The following is a 19,595-nucleotide window of genomic DNA, read 5'->3' as shown; positions in this document are numbered from 1 at the left end:
TCAGGTGAATATTGAAATTGTCGGGGGCCTGAGTGACGGAGCGGTGAGTATGTGATTTTTTTTTTTTTTTTTTTTTATCGCAGCAACAGCAAATGGGGCAAGTGTCTGTATGGAGCATGTTATGGGGCCATAATCAACGTTTGAGCAGCACTATATGGCGCAAATATCTTTATGGAGCCATAATTAACGTTTGTGGAGCATTATATGGGGCAAGTGTATGGAGCATCTTATGGGGCCATAATTAAGGTTTGTGCAGCATTATATGGGGTAAATATTATTATTATTTATTGTTATAGCGCCATTTATTCCATGGCGCTTTACATGTGAGGAGGGGTATACATAATAAAAACAAGTACAATAATCTTAAACAATACAAGTCATAACTGGTACAGGAGGAGTGAGGACCCTGCCCGCGAAGGCTTGTTTTTTTGTGACATATTGGGCTTCATGTTAGTGATAAATTTAGGTCGATAATTTTTGCGTTTATTTGTGAAAAAAATGGAAATTTGGCTAAAATTTTGAAAATTGCGCAATTTTCAAATTTTGAATTTTTATTCTGTTAAACGAGAGAGTTATGTGACACAAAATAGTTAATAAATAACATTACCCACATGTCTACTTTACATCAGCGCAATTTTGGAAACAAAATTTTTTTTTGCTAGGAAGTTATAAGGGTTAAAAGTTGACCAGCGATTTCTCATCTTTACAGCAAAATTTACAAAACCATTTTTTTTTAGGGACCACCTCACATTTGAAGTCAGTTTGAGGGGTCTATATTGCTGAAAATACCCAAAAGTGACACAATTCTAAAAACTGCACCCCTCAAGGTGCTCAAAACCACATTCAAGAAGTTTATTAACCCTTCAGGTGCTTCACAGCAGCAGAAGCAACATGGAAGGAAAAAATGAACATTTAACTTTTTAGTCACAAAAATGATCTTTTAGCAACAATTTTTTTATTTTTCCCAAGGGTAAAAAGAGAAACTGGACCCCAAAAGTTATTGTACAATTTGTCCCGAGTATGCCGATACCCCATATGTGGGGGGGAACTACTGTTTGGGCGCACGACAGGGCTCGGAAGGGAAGGAGCGCCATTTGACTTTCTCAATGAAAAATTGGCTCCAATCTTTAGCGGACACCATGTCGCATTTGGAGAGCCCCTGTGTGCCTAAGCATTGGAGCTCCCCCACAAGTGACCCCATTTTCGAAACTAGACCCCCCAAGGAACTTATCCAGATGCATACTGAGCACTTTGAACCCCCAGGTGCTTCGCAAATTGATCCGTAAAAATGAAAAAGTACTTCTTTTTTTTTTCACAAAAAATTTTTTAGCCTCAATTCGTTCATTTCCACATGGGCAACAGGATAAAATGTGTTGGGCAATTTCTCCTGAGTACACTGATACCTCACATGTGGGGGTAAACCACTGTTTATGCACATGACAAGGCTCGGAAGGGAAGGAGCGCCATTTGACTTTTGAATGAAAAATTAGCTCCAATCGTTAGCGGACACCATGTCGCGTTTGGAGAGCCCCTGTGTGCCTAAACATTGGAGCTCGCCCACGTGTGACCCCATTTTGGAAACTAGACCCCCCATGGAACTAACCTAGATGTGCGGTGACCACTTTAAACCCCCAAGTGCTTCACAGAAGTTTATAACGCAGAGCCATGAAAATAAAAAATCTTTTTTCTTTCCTCAAAAATTATTTTTTAGCCCGCAATTTTTTATTTTCACAAGGGTAACAGTGCAAAATGGGCAACAACTATTGGGGTCCAATTTCTCCTGAGTATGCTGGGGTACCCCATATGTGGGGGTAAACCACTGTTTGGGCACACGCCGGGGCTCGGAAGGGAAGTAGTGACGCTTTGAAATGCAGACTTTGATGGAATGGTCTGCGGGCGTCATGTTGCATTTGCAGAGCCCCTGATGTGCCTAAACAGTAGAAACCCCCCACAAGTGACCCCATTTTGGAAACTAGACCCCCCAAGGAACTTATCTAGATATGTGGTGAGCACTTTGAACCCCCAAGTGCTTCACAGAAGTTTACAACGCAGAGCCGTGAAAATAAAAAAATGATGTTTTCCTCAAAATGATGTTTTAGCAAGCAATTTTTTATTTTCACAAGGGTAAAAGGAGAAATTGGACCCCAATAGTTGTTGCCCAGTTTGCACTGAGTATGCTGGTACCACAAATGTGGGGGTAAACCACTGTTTGGGCGCACGTCGGGGCTCGGAAGGGAGGGAGCACTATTTGACTTTTTGAACGCAAGAATGGCTGGAATCAACGGTGGTGCCATGTTGCGTTTGGAGACCCCTGATGTGCCTAAACAGTGGAAACCCCTCAATTCTAACTCCAACACTAACCTCAACACACCCCTAACCATAATCCTAACCACAAGCCTAATCTTAACCCTGTTTCCAACCCTAGCCCTAATTCCAACCCTAACTCTAATTCCAGCCCTAATCCTAAGGCTATGTGCCCACGTTGCGGATTTGTGTGAGATTTTTCCGCACCATTTTTGAAAAATCCGCAGGTAAAAGGCACTGCGCTGCGTTTTACCTGCGGATTTACCACGGATTTCCAGTGTTTTTTGTGCGGATTTCACCTGCGGATTCCTATTGAGGAACAAGAATCCGCACAAAGAATTGACATGCTGCGGAAAATAAAATGCAGTGTTTCCGCGCAGTATTTTCCGCACCATGGGCACAGCGGATTTGGTTTTTCATAGGTTTGCATGGTACTGTAAACCTGATGGAAAACTGCTACGAATCCGCAGCGGCCAATCCGCTGCGGATCCTCAGCCAAATCCGCACCGTGTGCACATAGCCTAATTCTAAGGGTATGTGCACACGATGCGGAAAACACTGCCGATCCACAGCGTTTCCGCCGCTGCGGGTCCACAGCAGTTTCCCATGAGTTTACAAAAAACGCTGCGCATATGCTGCAGAAAAAACCGCGAAAACGCAGCGGTTTACATTCCGTACATTTCACTTTTTTCTGTGGATTCCGCAGCGGTTTTACAACTGCTCCAATAGAAAACCGCAGTGATATCTGCAGAAAAACCGCGATAAATCCGCAGCGGTTTTGCACTGCGGATTTATAAAAACCGCTGCAGAAAAATCCGCAGAGGACTAGAATACGTGTGCACATTCTCTAACCCTAACCCTAACCCTAGTTCTAACTGTAGTGGAAGAAAAAAAATATTTTCTTTCTTTTATTATTGTTCCTACCGATGGGGGTGATAAAGGGGGGGTTCATTTACTTTTTTTTTTATTTTGATCACTGTGATAGGCACATCAGTGTTTCCAGCCATGGCCGATGATATTGCAGCATCGGCCATGGCTGGATTGTAATATTTCACCAGTTTTTAAGGTGAATTATTACAATCGCTCTGATTGGCAGTTTCACTTTCAACAGCCAATCAGAACGATCGTAGCCACGAGGGGGTGAAGCCACCCCCCCAGGCTAAAGTACCACTCCCCCTGTCCCTGCAGATCGGGTGAAATTGGAGTTAACCCTTTCACCCGATCTGCAGGGACGCGATCTTTCCATGACGCTACATAGGCGTCATGGGTCGGATTGGCACCGACTTTCATGACGCCTACATGGCGTCATGGGTCGGGAAGGGGTTAAACAACAGAATATAATTCCAAGTAAACCAAACTTCTGTGAAATCAAACTGTCCACTAAGGAAGCAACACTGATTGACAATCGATTTCACATGCTGTTGTGCGAATGGATTAGACAACAGATGGAAATTATTGGCAATTATCAAGACACCCTCAATAAAGGCGTGGTTCTGCAGGTGGGGACCACAGACAACATCTCTGTACCAATACTTTCTGGCTGATGTTTTGGTCACTTTTGAATGTTAGCTGTGCTTTCACACTAGTGGTAGCATGAGACAGACTCTACAACCCACACAAGTGGCTCAGGTAGTGCAGCTCTTCCAGGATGGCACATCAATGCGAGCTGTGGCAAGGTGGTTTGCTGTGTCTGTCAGCGTAGTGTCCAAAGGCTGGAGGCGATACCAGGAGACAGGCCAGTACACCAGGGGACATGGAGGGGGCCATAGGAGGGCAACAACCAAGCAGCAGGACCGCTACCTCAGCCTTTGTGCAAGGAGCACTGCCAGAGCCCTGCAAAATGACCTCCAGCAGGCCACAAATGTGTATGTGTCTGCACAAACGGTTAGAACCCGATTCCATGAGGATGGACTGAGTGCCCGACGTCCACAGATGGGGGTTGTGCTCACAGCTCAACACCGTGCAGGATGCTTGGCATTTGCCGCAGAACACCAGTATTGGCAAATTCGCCACTGGCGCCCTGTGCTCTTCACAGATGAAAGCAGGTTTACAGTGAGCACATGTGACAGACGTGACAGTCTGGAGACACCGTGGAGAGCGATCTGCCTGCCTGCAACATCCTTCAGCATGACGGTTTGGCAGTGGGTCAGTAATAGTGTGGGGTGGCATTTCTTTGGAGGGCCGCACAGCCCTCCGTGTGCTCGCCAGAGGTAGCCTGACTGCCATTAGGTACCGAGATTAGATCCTCAGACCCCTTGTGAGACCATATGCTGGTGCGGTTGGCCCTGGTTTCCTCCTAATACAGGACAATGCCAGACCTCATGTGGCTGGAGTGTGTCAGCAGTTCCTGCAAGATGAAGGCATTGAAGCTATAGACTGGCCCGCCCATTCCCCAGACCTGAATCCAACTGGACACATCTGGGACGTTATGTCTCATTCCATCCACCAACGTCACGTTGCACCACAGACTGTCCAGGAGTTGGCGGATGCTTTAGTCCAGGTCTGGGAGGAGATCCCTCAGGAGACCATCCGCCGCCTCATCAGGAGCATGCCCAGGCGTTGTAGGGAGGTCATACAGGCACGTGGAGGCCACACACACTACTGAGCATCATTTCCTTATTTTGAGGCATTTCCACTGAAGTTGGATAAGCCTGTAACTTCATTTTCCGCTTTGATTTTGAGCATCATTCCAACTCGAGACCTCCGTGGGATATTAGTTGTAATTTACGTTGATCATTTTTAGGTTTTATTGTTCTCAAGACATTCCACTACGCAATGAATAAAGATTTACAACTGGAATATTTCATTCAGTGATATCTAGGATGTGGGATTTTAGTGTTCCCTTTATTTTTTTTTGAGTAAAAATTATACATATTATAATTTTATATCATAAATGGAATAAAAGCCTGCAATTCAGGAGCCGTGTAGTGCAGACGCCGCCAGAGTAGAATACATGGATTGCATACAAATAGAATAGGTACATATACTGATGTCTGTGATAAGTACAATTAGTACAGTGTGCGCAAATTACTGTACATGTATTTCATTAAAGATTATTTTTAGGGAAAAAAATGGCGTGTGCTCCCACACAATTTTCCTAACTAGCAGAGGGAAAGCCGACGACTGGGAGCCGATGTTAATAGCCTGAGAAGTGGTAAGACCCATGGAGCTTCCCAGGCTATTAATATCAGCTCACAGGTGCATACTTAGCCTTTACTGGCAATGAAAATGGGGGACCCCAAAAAAAATGACATGGGGTTCCCCTATGATTAATAGCCAGCAAAGGATATGCAGACTGCAGCAGGCTGATATTATTGGCCTAGGAAGGGGCTATGGATATACAGGATTCTTTACTGTTAGGGCAGGGAGAATCTGGAATTCGTTGCCTGAAGTGGTGGTGATGGCGAACTCAGTCGAGGGGTTCAAGAGAGGCCTGGATGTCTTCCTGGAGCGTAACAATATGGTATCTTAGTTATTAGGTTCATTAGAAGGACGTAGATCTGGGGATTTATTCTGACGGAATATAGGCTGAACTGGATGGACAAATGTGTTTTTTTTCAGCCTTGCTAACTATGTAACTAATAATCTCGATTAAACCATACTTATGACCTCACCTAATTCCACAGAAGCCCTCCTGCAATAAAACGAAAATAAAAAAACATCAATATACCATACCTGTCCTTGGCACCGTCCAGGTTGAAAACTAATTATCCCCCAGACGTGGATTATGGCGTGGGACAGAACAACGGAGAGGTGAGGGATAGATGTTGTTTTTTATTTTTGGTTTATTACAGGAGAACGACGGCTTCGGTGGAATTAGGTGTGGTCGTAAGTATGGTTTAATTGAGATTATTAAAGGAATCTGTTTTTGTTTTTTTTTCAATTAAAGGACTTTACTGGGTGACTGTGTGTTCCTACAATGTGACTATGGGGATAGTAATGGGGGCATCTTATAGACACCTCTCCATTACTAACCTCGGGGCTTGATGTCACCGGACAATACAAAGGTGACATCAACCCACTTAACTATCACCCCACTTGCCACCGCTACAGGGCAAGTGGGAAGAGCTGGGCAAAGTGCCAGAATTGGCACATCTAATAGATGTACCTTTTCTGGGTGGCTGTGGGCTGCTATTTTTAGGCTGGGGCGCAGCCACAATCCATGGCCCCTTAGCAACCTGAGAATACCAGCCCCCGGCTTTCTGCTTTAGCAAGGCTGGTTGTCAAAAATGAGGGTTGCAGCCCCCATGTTATGAACAGGTGATTCAGAACCACAATGGACCTAGTGGTTAAGAGCACACAAAGTGACCTGATAGTTACCAACATAGGACGAGCTCTGAGGCGTGGGAACTCTGCTGACCGCAATCCCTAATCCTATCATACCACACTAGAGGTAGCCGTGGATTGCTCCTAACGCTCCCTATGCAACTCTGCACAGCCTGAGAAACTAGCTAGCCCTGAAGATAGAAAAATAAGCCTACCTTGCCTCAGAGAAATTCCCCAAAGGAAAAGGCAGCCCCCCACATATGACTGTGAGTAAAGATGAAAATACAAACACAGAGATGAAATAGATTTTAGCAAAGTGAGGCCCGACTTACTGAATAGACCGAGGATAGGAAAGATAGCTTTGCGGTCAGCACAAAAACCTACAAACAACCACGCAGAGGGGCAAAAAGACCCTTCGCACCGACTAACGGTACGGAGGTGCTCCCTCTGCGTCTCAGAGCTTCCAGCAAGCAAGAAAAACCAATATAGCAAGCTGGACAGAAAATATAGCAAACAAAAGTAACACAAGCAAAACATAGCTTATGCAGGGCAGACAGGCCACGAGAACGATCCAGGAGAGAGCTAGACCAATACTGGAACATTGACTGGAGGCCAGGAACAAAGAACTAGGTGGAGTTAAATAGAGCAGCACCTAACGACTTAACCTCATCACCTGAGGAAGGAAACTCAGAAGCCGCAGCCCCACTCACATCTACCAGAGGAAGCTCATAGACAGAACCAGCCGAAGTACCACCCATGACCACAGGAGGGAGCTCGACCACAGAATTCACAACACCCCCAGCTGTGAGTTTTGCCTGGCTTGGTATCAAAAATAGGGGGGAAGGGGCGTGGCCTAGCGAGCTATGTGAGCGGACGTGTGTCGGGTCTCTCTCCCCGCACCGCTCTTAATACTTACCCTTGAAGGCGCTGCCGAACGCCGAAACCGGGCAGTGCAGCACCGCAGGACCCCAGCGAACGGAGGAGAGCATCGGGGATAGTGAGCGGTGAGGAGCGGCGATGCCACGCCGTAAACAGTCGGCGCCTGCGGTGGGCGCAAAAATCCAAGATGGCGCCGTGGCAGTGGAGGAGGCAGCCAGAGCCAGCGCTTCATACCGCTGGAGGTAATAACCAGGTTGGAGCGGTTCGCCCTCACTGAGGAGGTGGGGGCCCTGCTGCTGGACGCTGAGGGGCCTGGAGAGAAGGAGGTCCCGCAGAGGAGGGGAGGACAATCTCAGCGAGGTGGAGGAGCAGCGTTCCCCAGGGAGGGTGCAGGAAGTGCACAGTGCTGGCAATATGATACCTGCTGCTAGCCCGGTGCAGGCTAATGATTTTGATGGTATGGAGCAAGCAAACATGGGGGAACCAACATTGCAGGACATTTTTTCTGTTATATACTGCAAATCTGCCCTGGCTGCGCTGAACTTAAGGGTGGATGACTTAAAAGTTGAAATGAAGTCCCTTAACTCTGCTGGAGGAACGTGTGGGCAGTGTGGAGGATCAGACAAACGAACTGCTAAAAAGAGAAAAATATATTCAACGTATTGCAGAATTGGAATTTAAAGGGAACCTGTCACCCCGTTTTTTCAAGATGATATAAAAATATCATTAAATAGGGGCAGAGCTGGGCTTTACATTGGTGTACTTTGTGAGCCTTTATTCCCCACCTATCCCGCCGAAATACCTTTGTAAAGTCGCCGTTTTGCGCTGTCACTCACGCTGGTCAGGTCAGGTGGGCGTGGTGACAGCGCTGTTTCTCCCCCAGATCTCCGTTGGTGGCGTAGTGGTGTGCGCATGCACAATTGGCGAATCCACTACTGCGCAGCTGAAGGAAAGGAGCGTGATCTGCGCTATTCAGCCGTTTATCGGTGGGCGCGGCCATCTTTGTGAGGCCGCGCGTGCGCAGATGGTTCTTCTCGGCTTCCCGGGGCTTCAGGAAAATGGCCGTGGGATGCCGCGCGTGCGCACATGGAGATCTCGGCGGCCATTTTCCTGAAGCAGAGTTCGCATCTCGGCTGCAGGAAAATGGCCGCCGCGATATCCATCTGCGCACGCGCGGCATCCCGCGGCCATTTTCCTGAAGCCCCGGGAAGCCGAGAAGAACCATCTGTGCACGCTCGGCCTCACAAAGATGGCCGCGCCCACCGATAAACGGCTGAATAGCGCAGATCGCGCTCCTTTCCTTCAGCTGCGCAGTAGTGGATTCGCCAATTGGGCATGCGCACACCACTACGCCACCAATGGAGATCTGGGGGAGAAACAGCGCTGTCACCACGCCCACCTGACCAGACCAGCGTGAGTGACAGCGCAAAACGGCAACTTTACAAAGGTATTTCGGCGGGATAGGTGGGAAATAAAGGCTCACAAAGTACACTAATGTAAAGCCCAGCTCTGCCCCATTTAACGATATTTTTCGCTCATCTTGAAAAAACGGGGTGACGGGTTCCCTTTAAAATAGATGACCTCGAAAACCGTTCCCGAAGGAACAATTTAAGAATAATTGGGGTGCCGGAGAAGGTGGAGAGGAATAATCCCACTGAATACATTGAGGCATGGCTTAAAAACTCGGTGGGCGGCGTTGACCTCACCAACCACTTCGCGGTGCAGAGGGCTCATAGAGTCCCCACTAGGCCCCTGCCACCCGGCTCTGCCCCTCGTGCTATACTGGCAAAAATTTTGAACTACCGGGATCGAGAAACCCTACTAAGGAAGGCTAGGATCAGCGATGGCCTAAGTATAAACTGGAATCTGATGTCCACTTATCCGGACTACTCGGAATCGGTGCAAAAACTCAGAATGAAGTTTGGTGAAGTCAAGCGGCGGATCCAAGAACTGGACTTAAAATATTCAATGCTCTACCCGGCTAAGCTCAGGGTGGTGGCGCTGGATCGTGTTCATTTTTTCCAAAGTACGGAGGAAGCTACGCATTGGCTGGATACTAATGCCAAGAAAATTGGCACGGACCAGAACCGATGAGACTGATACCGAGGATTCGTAATTTTACTGGTTTTACCTCTTCTTGATCTTTGAATGTGCTTCGTGTTATCATACAGAATGCACCCAAAAGTCAAAGTATTGTGTTCGGCGGCGCAATGAATAGTTCATACTGGTCGCCGTGGGAGGAGGAGAGATGGACAGTGAAGGGCATAGTTCTAGGTTAAGTGATCTCGGTTCTCATACAGAGAAAGAAAGTTCGTTTTATTTGAATTTTGAGTTTCAGATGGGGGAGGTTGGATTGGTTGGGGGGGAGGGGGGTAATGGCGGAGACCTGGAGGAGACTGTACTCCCTTATTATCTTTCTTTAAGGAAATGGGAGGGGATGTTAATATTATAAGTTGGAATGTCAGGGGGTTAGCGGACGCTACTAAGCGTGCGGCAATATTTCAGTACCTACTGAAACAGAGGCCCTCGGTGATATGCCTGCAAGAAACCCATTTAGTGAAGGAAAATTGAGGTTAAAAAGGACGGTCAGTATATTCTTTTAGTGTGTAAAATCTTCAATCGTTTGATCTGCATTGTTTCATTATATATACCCCCGCCATACTCTGGTAAGAAAATTCAGGAGATATTGGAGTCTGAGAGGATGGGATGGGGTTCCCCTTCTCGTGGTGGGAGATGTGAACAATATAGCTGATGACCACTGGGACAAGAGTAATCACGCATTGTTGCGCAGAGACGGCAATGACACTCCTTTTGGAAACTATCTTAGAGAAATAGGTTGGATTGACTTATGGCGGGTTCGCAATGTTAACACATACTCTTACTCCTGTTATTCGACTACTTACGGCTCTGTCATGAATTGATATCGCCTTGGGTAATGATGAGATGAACAAATTGCTAAGCGGGGTGGAATATAGTCCTAGATTTTATCAGATCATAGCCCAGTTCAGGTTTCTCTGAAGTTGTCAGATCAGGCTGGATCGGGGAGGATGGGTTGGAAAATTCACCCCTCCTGGCTACAACTTTTGGACATGGAAAGGGTAGGGACAGAGATTGAGGAATTTTTTAAGATCAGTGAAGGTAGTGCTGAACGCCATGTAGTGTGGGACACGAAAGCGTATTTAAGGGGAATTTTGTTCTGAGACATCTCAATAAATAAGACGAAGACTAGAGCACAGGATCAAGCTATCTTGGAGGAACTGAAGGCAGCTGAGGTGGCACTGGGTGCCCATCGCACTAAAGGTACCTTCACACTGAACAACGTTCCAACGAGAACGACAGTGATCCGTGACGTTGCAGCGTCCTGGATAGCGATCTCGTTGTGTTTGACACGCAGCAGCAATCAGGATCCCGCTGTGACATCGCTGGTCGTAGCTGAAAGTCCGGAACTTTATTTGGTCGTCAGGTCGGCGTGATTCGTCATGTTTGACAGCAAAAGCAACGATGCCAGCAATGTTTCTTCATGGAGCGAACAACCAGCGAGAACGATAAGTACGTCACTGGATCGCTCCTGCATCGTTCTGCTGTTGCCGGTGTCTGACGTCTCCTAGCGACCTAAACAGCGACGCTGCAGAGATCGGCTTGTTGTCTATATCGCTGCAGCGTCGCTTAATGTGACGGTACCCTAAGGAGTCTCAGAGCCGTATGAGGCTGGCTCAGCAGGAGGTTAATCCGCTATATTTGAGAAAAGCGGAGAGGTTGCGGGCTTTTCAAAAAGAAACTTTTTATTCAGAAGGGGAAAAGGTGGGGCATTTACTTTCGGTAGTGGCTTCCGCACAGAGAGGTGCCTCGCATGTCTACTCCATAAAAACTGAGGATGGGTCTCTGGTTACTCGGGGGGAGCAAATTTTGGAAGTGTTTAGAAAATTCTATGGGAAGTTATATACTTCTAGTGTGGGGAGGGGGTCAGAGGACATGACCAGGTACTTGGAGGGGATTGATTTGCCTAGGTTGAGCAGAGAGGAATGTGAGTTGTTGGAGGAGCCGATTGGGGAGGAAGAATTGGGGGCTGCTTTGGCGGGCGTTGCTGGGGGTAAGGCTCCGGGGGCGGACGGTATTCCAGCTGAGGTCTATAGGATTTTGAAAGAAACTTTGTTGACCAAATTGGCGGGGGTGTGCAATAGTTCGTTGGAAAGAGGGGAGCTACCTTTGTCAATGAGAGAGGCTATTGTGGTGGTCATCCCTAAAGCCGACAAGGACTTACAGCTACCAGAATCCTATAGACCAATATCACTTCTGACGGCTGACATAAAGATTTTGGCAAAAGCCTTTGCAAATAGGTTGACTCGGGTGATTGACAAACTAGTTCACCCGGATCAGTCAGGCTTTATGCCCAATAAGTCAACAGCACTCAATCTGAGAAGGTGGTTTTTAAATTTGCAAATTCCTTCCGACAATGTCGGTAAAAGGGTTGTGGTATCCTTGGACGCCCATAAGGCTTTTGATTGCGTGGAGTGGAGTTACCTGTGGTCGGTGCTGGAACGATTGGGGTTTGGACCTAAATTCATCTCATGGGTGCGACTCTTCTCCAGTGGCCAAAATTAGAATTAATAATGCTCTCTCTGAGACCTTTTCTTTGTCTAGGGGAACTAGACAGGGCTGTCCTTTGTCCCCACTGCTTTTTGCAGTGGCGGTGGAGCCCCTTGCTGCCAAAATAAGAGGGTCCCAGGAGGTGAGAGGTTTTATGTACGGGGACTCAGAAGAAAAAGTAGCGTTATATGCTGATGATATTTTGCTTTTTTTGAGGACTCTGAGGGGACCCTGGTTAGGGCGGAGGCCATCATTGAGGAATTTGGGAGCTATTTGGGACTAAGGATCAGTTGGGACAAATTCAATATGATGTTGATGGGGATTATGGAGATAGTGAAATGAGAGATTCTTCTACAGAGCTGAGGTTAGTTGATAAATTTTAAATATTTGGGGATCCAGATTGCTCTCCCTTTAACTAGTTTTGAGGAACTGAACTTGGCACCACTTTTGCGGAAAATACGCACTAAAATCCAGGTGTGGAAAAAGCTACACTTATCGGTAATCAGTAGGGTAAATCTTATAAAGATGATTGTGATGCCACAACTCCTTTATGTGTTACACAACTCCCCTATCTGGATATCGCAGAATAGATTTCGTAGGATCAGATCCTTGTTTGGTGAGTTGATCTGGGGAGGAAAAAGCCCCAGATTTAAACAGGAAATTCTACAAAGGCTAAAGACGGAGGGTGGGTTGGCGCTCCCTAATCCTTGGTTATACTTTTTGGCATCACGGTGTCAGCATTTTAGGGGATGGGGCGAGGAGTCTGGTGGGGCGTGGGCACCCTGTAGCCTGAAGACACTGATGGGGTTGAAAGTATTGAGTGAGGGTCTGTAGGGTGGACATTTCCGGGAGAAAGGTTCTAAATTCTGCACTATTAGGCTTATTCATAAGGTCTGGGACAAAGTAAAGGGAATTAGGGGAGTGAGGGCACTTACTAGGTTCTCACCCATCTGGAATAACTGTTTTCTACAAGCGTTCAGACAGATGCTGGGATTTCATGTCTGGAAGGAGGCAGGCATTTCTCGGATGGGACAAATTTTACATCGGGGCAGAATTAAGAAGTTCGAGGTACTGCAGGAAGAATTTTTACTGCCAAACTCTGAGGTGTATCAGTATAGCCGCATCTCTCATGCGTTTCAGGCACAGTGTAGGAGAGGGCCTGTGGAGATTCAGGTAGACCTCATGCTGGATTTTATCCTTATGGGTGGAGGCACGAAGGGGGCGATCTCGGGAATATATGAATTCCTTTTATTCTTTCTTAGAGCGGCACCCTATTAGAGCCAGAGCAAAATGGGAAAATGACCTGGGGTGATCGACAATGATCGTTGGGACTCAATATTGGAATACGTACCCAAAATCTCGATGAGTGAGCCTGGGAGGTTGTCACAACTATTTGTTATCCATAGGGCTTACAGAACTCCGGACATGTTATTCAAGGCTGGTCTGAGACCTAATTCAGAATGCCCGAGGTGCTCGCAGTCCGAGGCGGGTATCCTCCATATGATGTGGCAATGCCCCAGGCTGTCCTTTTGGATTGTGGTGCTGAGCAAAGTGGGACTGACATATAATTGTTCTATACCGCGAGATCCCTTGGTATGTGTTCTAGGTTACGTAGAAGAGATTGTAACTCAGAGGTGTCAAACTGCATTCCTCGAGGGCTGCAAACAGGTCATGTTTTTAGGATTTCCTTGTGTTGCACAGGTGATAATTTAATCACCTGCACAGAATCCTGTGCAATACTAAGGAAATCCTGAAAACATGACCTGTTTGCAGCCCTCGAGGAATGCAGTTTGACACCTCTGTTGTAACTGACAATTTGTATAAAATGGTTATTGCTAGATTGCTGTTTATTGCGCGAAAATTGATCGCCAGGTTCTGGATTAGGGAAGAGCCACCAACAAGAAAAGACTTCATGACGCAAGTGGATTATATTATTGCTTTGGAGAAGAGTATCTACTTTAAGAGAAACAAGATGGACCTCTTCCACCGGTTGTGGAATCCTTGGCTTGAGTCAACTTGATTTAAGTGACCTTGTTCCTGTTCTTGGGCCTTTTGTCCCCTCGATATGCCATCTTCCTTTTCTCTTTTATCTATGTATGATGTAGCAAACTGGGGCGGCTCTCATCAGTTCTCTAAAGGATGGGGAGTATGGTTTGGGGCTAAAATGTTTCTCAACAAGTAAAAATACATATGTTTACTGTTTACAATAATGCAATTTCCATGTATTATCCTTATTGATCAATAAAAATATCTGATAAAAAAAAAAATAGGGGGGAACCCACACAGGGTTTTTTGTTTTTAATTATTTACATTGCAGGAGCGGCTGATGAAAACTCCCATCCGCCGCTCCTGCTCTCACTGTTATTAGCGGCAGCAGGTATCAGATGATGGGAGCAGTTGTCATCAGCTGACACCAGTGATTGGAGGTAAACTTATACCTCCGATCACAGCTGAGCGCTTACTCTGTCTTCTGACAGCGGGGAGCCGCGGCTCTCTGACCGGCGGGATGGTTTCCCCTCCGATCAGAAGCGGTGTTTGCCGCGCTGTCAAGCATATGGCTCTCCTTGACTTTTCTGCTGCAGAAAAAGTCAACCTGTGTATTTGCAGCATTTTTTTCACCATCCATTCAAGTCAGTGAGTGAAAAAATAGCTGAAAGAAGTGACATGCTCTATGTAAAAATACACTGCAAAGCACAAAATCCTGATGACAAAAAAACCAATGTGTGTACACATACACTCCTCACTAGTTGGCACCAAAAATTGTATTTAAAAAACGCACGTAATTTACATTGTGGTTTTATGGGCATAAGACTTCGCTTTCCTTCATGCAGAATTGAAAGAAATAAAGCAGCGTTAATCAATCCCAGGTACATAAAGATAAAGTTTACATTTACAGCAAATTGTCAATCCTCTAAATTAAATTGTAAGACTAATAAATAAAATAAGATGATGCAAGTGGCATAATGAAGAAAGCCGGCGTCCTTTTTCCTTGGCTAAAGGTACCTTCACACATAACGATATCGTTAACGATATCGTTGCTTTTTGTGACGTAGCAACGATATCGTTAACTAAATCGTTATGTGTGACAGCGACCAACGATCAGGCCCCTGCTGGGAGATCGTTGGTCGCTGGGGAAAGTCCAGCACTTTATTTTGTCGCTGGATCTCCCGCTGACATCGCGTGTGTGACACCGATCCAGCGATGTCTTCACTGGTAACCAGGGTAAACATCGAATTACTAAGCGCATGGCCGCGCTTAGTAACCCGATGTTTACCCTGGTTACCAGTGTAATTGTAAAAAAACAAACACTACATACTCACATTCCCGGTGTCTGGTCATGTCCCTCGCCTTCAGCTTCCCGCACTGACTGGTGAGCGCCGGCCAGCCGTAAAGCAGAGCACAGCGGTGACGTCACCGCTGTTATTTACGGCCGGCGCTCAGTCAGTGCTGGAAGCTGAAGGCGAGGGACATGACCAGACACCGGGAAGGTAAGTATGTAGTGTTTGTTTTTTACATTTACAACGGTAACCAGGGTAAACATTGGGTTACTAAGCGCGGCTCTGCGCTTAGTAACCCGATGTTTACCCTGGTTACCAGGGGAGCGGCATCGTTGGTCGCTGGAGAGCTGTCTGTGTGACAGCTCTCCAGCGACCAAACAGCGACGCTGCAGCGATCGACATCGTTGTCGGTATCGCTGCAGCGCCGCTTAGTGTGACGGTACCTTAAGTGTAAGAAGACAATCTGCTATTAAGTCAATTAAAAGTGAAAATCTCAGACCTCAATTTCGTCACCTTATCTGAGCACGTTCGCTCACCACCAGTGCTAACCCATTTCTATTTCAATGGGGAAAAATCTGCAGTAGAGAACTAAAGCTGTAATTTAAAAGCTGAAATTTAAAAAACCACACCACAGCAACAAGGGAAAAAAATGCAAAGAAAATAATGTACTGTGTGGATTAGATCTTGGACATCCCATCCATTTTTGCTGTCACTGTATAATGCAGCATTTTGTTTCCCCACATCTAAAACACGATTTAGGCTCTACTCAGCACTGTACGGCTGCTTTCACACTAGCGTCGTACGATGCACGTCGCAATGCGTCGTTTTGGAGAAAAAACGCATCATGCAAAGTTGTCTGCAGGATGCGTTTTTTCCCCATAGAGTAACATTAGCGACGCTTTGCCACACGTCGTAACCGTCGTGCGACGGTTGCGTCGTGTTGTGGCGGACCATCGGCACCAAAAAATGTTGCATGTAACGTTTTTTGGTGCGTCGTGTCCGCCACTTCCGACTGCGCATGCGCAGCCGGAACTCCGCCCCCTCTTCCCCGCACCTCACAATGGGGCAGCGGATGCGTTGTAAAACTGCATCTGCTGCCTCCGTTGTGCGGCGCTTCACTGCTTGCGTCGGTACGTCGCAACGACGCAGTGTGTCGTACGACGCTAGTGTGAAAGTAGCCTAAGCAGTGGGGTTTTTTTGTTTGTTTGTTTTTTTTGGCGACACATGCCATAATTGTCCCCGATAAGAATATGCTTATCCAAGTGCAATGATTGGAAATGGCAGAACCATGAACACGCAGCCGTGGAATGAAAATCTACTCAAAAACTTGGTCAATTTACGCCGTAAGATAATTGTCAGTGAGAGTTCTTGGTAATGTTCGTTTCTTGATAATCTCGCAGTGTAAACAGGTGATTTATTCCCAGAAGGAAGGAGCAAAACACTTGTTCATTGGGTGAATTTAACTTTTGTGCTGCAAAAAAGCTCATTATTCTTGGCAGCGCACAGTGCTGTGTAAACAGGCGAGAACAATGGCAATCTGCATCGCATTGGTTTATTCAAGATTGTTCATGGTGCGTGTTTTAGAGCGGTGACTTGTGTAAACATGCTGTTAAGTGACTTCTGACCAGTAAATAATTACCAATCACTGGTCACCTAACGCTGCATGATCTCCTGTGTAAACAGACCCTTAGGTCCTAGTTACTGCAGCACTCAGAAGCCAACTTTCACCTTGGGACCTGAAGACCAGCTATTGCAGTGTGTGCCCAGATAAGGCGTTATCCGAGCACACTCGTGTTATAATCGAGTATTTTCCGTGTGTTCGAAAAAAATGCGTCTCCGCGGCTTTTTGACAGCTGCCACACATTCAGGATTGGCGGTTTGTTAATCCCTGCATATATTGCAGCTATCGACAGCCGCAGCGGCTCAAGCATTTTATTGGAGCACACGGAAAATACTCTATTATGACACGAGGGTGCTCGGATAACACCTTATCCAAGCACGCTCGCTCATCTCTGTTATCACCCTTGGCTCCTGACAATGATTGTAGCTTACGTGTGTCTATGTGCATACTCCTTCCTGTTGGTAGCCCTTTGATCTTGGCTACTCCAACCATATTTTGGACTTGCTCCACCAAGAAGGTTCTGTTTGTCTAATTTAACATGGTGTTTCTGGTTGTGTTCTAACTCATGATCTGTGGACGTTGGTTGTGTTGTCAGCTATGTACCATGTATATTGTACCACTTGGCTAATGTGACTTTTTTTTTTATTTTGTGCTTTCTATCAGGAGGATATGGCTGCCCATGTTGGTGCGAACCGGACTCCCCAGGAAGTGATGGAGCACTACGTCAGTATGTACATCCATGGAAACCTCGGCAAGGCATGCATACCGGACAACATTCCCAACAGAGTAACGGACCACACCTGTCCTACAGGTGGTCCCCTGTCGCCTAGCCTGACCACTCCATTACCTCCCTTAGACATCACTGTGCAGGAGCAGCAGCAGCTGGGGTACATGCCGCTACGTGACGACTACGAGATCGAATATGATCAGGAGGCCGAAACGCTAATCAGCAGCCTGTCTGTCAATTACGACGATGACGACGTTGAAGTAGAACTTAAAGAATCTTGCGTGGATATGTATGTCCGGAAACTGAAAGAACGGCAAAGGAGGAAAAATATCACCCGGGACTATAACTTGGTACCAGCATTTTTGGGAAAAGATAAAAAGGATAAAGAGAAACCTGCCAAAAGGAAAGTCTCAAAAGAAGAGAAGGAATTGCGGTTAAAAATAAGGTCGCTTTATCAGTTTATGTCCTGTAAGGAAATTGAGGACTACTTCGAGAATATGCACAAAGAGCGAATGCTAAGGGCGAAGCTTCGAGAACTACAGAGGTACCGACGAAGCGGCATCAACAAGATGGAAGAGTCGGCAGAGTACGAAGCTGCCCGCCACAAGCGGGAAAAGCGGAAAGAGAATAAAAACACTGCAGGCAACAAAAGAGGAAGGGAAGACGGCAAAGACGGAGAATTTTCCGCCATCGAAAACCTTCAAGGTTTCGAGATGTTATCGGACAGGGAAAAAGTTCTGTGCAGTTCTTTGAATCTGAGCCCCACCCGTTACCTGACTGTCAAAACCATCATCATTAAGGACCACCTTCAGAAAAGGCAGGGCATCCCATCGAAGAGCCGTCTTCCCAGCTACTTAGACAAAGTGCTAAAAAAAAGGATTTTAAACTTTTTGACCGAGAGCGGCTGGATATCTCGAGACGCTTCATGAAGGGGGTTTTCCCACATTTTCTTTTTAATATATAAATATAAACAATAACTCTAATATATATATATAAAAGCCTTGTACAGACAGAGACGTTACTTGTATATATTTTTTAAATACACTTTGTTTTATTTGTACAGCGATATATTTTTCACATGCGTTAGAATGAAAGCCACGGTTCTCTTTCCAATACTAAAGAGGTGCTACCTAATGTCTAAAACGGCAAAAGTTTACCTTTAATGGGGCATTTATGGAATACGAATTTCATGAGCAACGTGCCAAGAACTAGTTTCTAGTAGGGTGTCGTCTATATTTATTGCAAAAACTTTGGCTGTGAAGGATCGGGGAATGGTAACATATCAAGGGGTATATTTGTGGCAGTGGTGGCACTCGACATGCCCTATAGATTGGGTGGTCCTCATAGTGATACTGCCATTGGATGGTACTTGATGTCCACACTGTGAGACCGCTAGTGAGCGCACGTGGGCCGAGTATACGACTTTATGTCCGGACACAATTCATTGGCCACGGATGGGTATTTGTATTTTGCACTGCTCTGCTTAATAATCTACACGATGAATTCCACCTTCTGCACTGTGACTGCTGGAGACCAACGAAACCTTAAAAATACTATTTTATTTTTTAATTCTATAAAGTTTTTGCAAAGATCGTTATCCGGTTGATTGTGGTTTACCATATGTTTTTGTTTTTTTTAAATCCGTTTTAGCAAGAGAATACGCTGCCACACAGGCGTTTGATCCGTAGGGGAGTCTCAGTCGTTTCGCCCCTGCGCTACTGCAGATGGAAAGGTGTAGAGGAGTTGAAATATACGTTACCGTAGAGTTTTAGCAGCAGCATTAATGAGAAAATGGGGTTTTATTTCGTGCCGTCTTCCCCATAAACGCTCTCGCAGCTTCCTGTATTTAGCCTTAAATGAACGGCCTTTGAAACCTTTTTGGGAGCTTTGTGCCACGGAACGAAGCTTCATTATCTAATTAATGCTGCTGCTG

At 46.2% G+C, this 19,595-nt stretch overlaps 1 protein-coding gene across 1 annotated transcript in view; it reads left to right on the top strand.

Annotated features, from left to right (window-relative positions):
* TADA2B (transcriptional adaptor 2B) overlaps positions 1 to 19,259 on the top strand; it is a 48,664-nt gene extending 29,405 nt beyond the window's left edge. Inside the window, exon 2 of the mRNA XM_069744788.1 lies at positions 17,599 to 19,259. Coding sequence (XP_069600889.1) covers positions 17,599 to 18,591 — 993 coding nt within the window. The 3' untranslated portion in view covers positions 18,592 to 19,259. The remainder of the gene's footprint in view (positions 1 to 17,598) is intronic.
* The last annotated feature ends 336 nt before the right edge of the window (positions 19,260 to 19,595 follow it).

The sequence above is a fragment of the Ranitomeya imitator genome, chromosome 1 (genome assembly GCF_032444005.1).
Source record: "Ranitomeya imitator isolate aRanImi1 chromosome 1, aRanImi1.pri, whole genome shotgun sequence".
Lineage (NCBI taxonomy): Eukaryota > Metazoa > Chordata > Amphibia > Anura > Dendrobatidae > Ranitomeya > Ranitomeya imitator.
The sequence above is the reverse complement of the archived record's forward strand: the minus strand, read 5'-3'. Positions and strand labels throughout refer to the sequence as shown.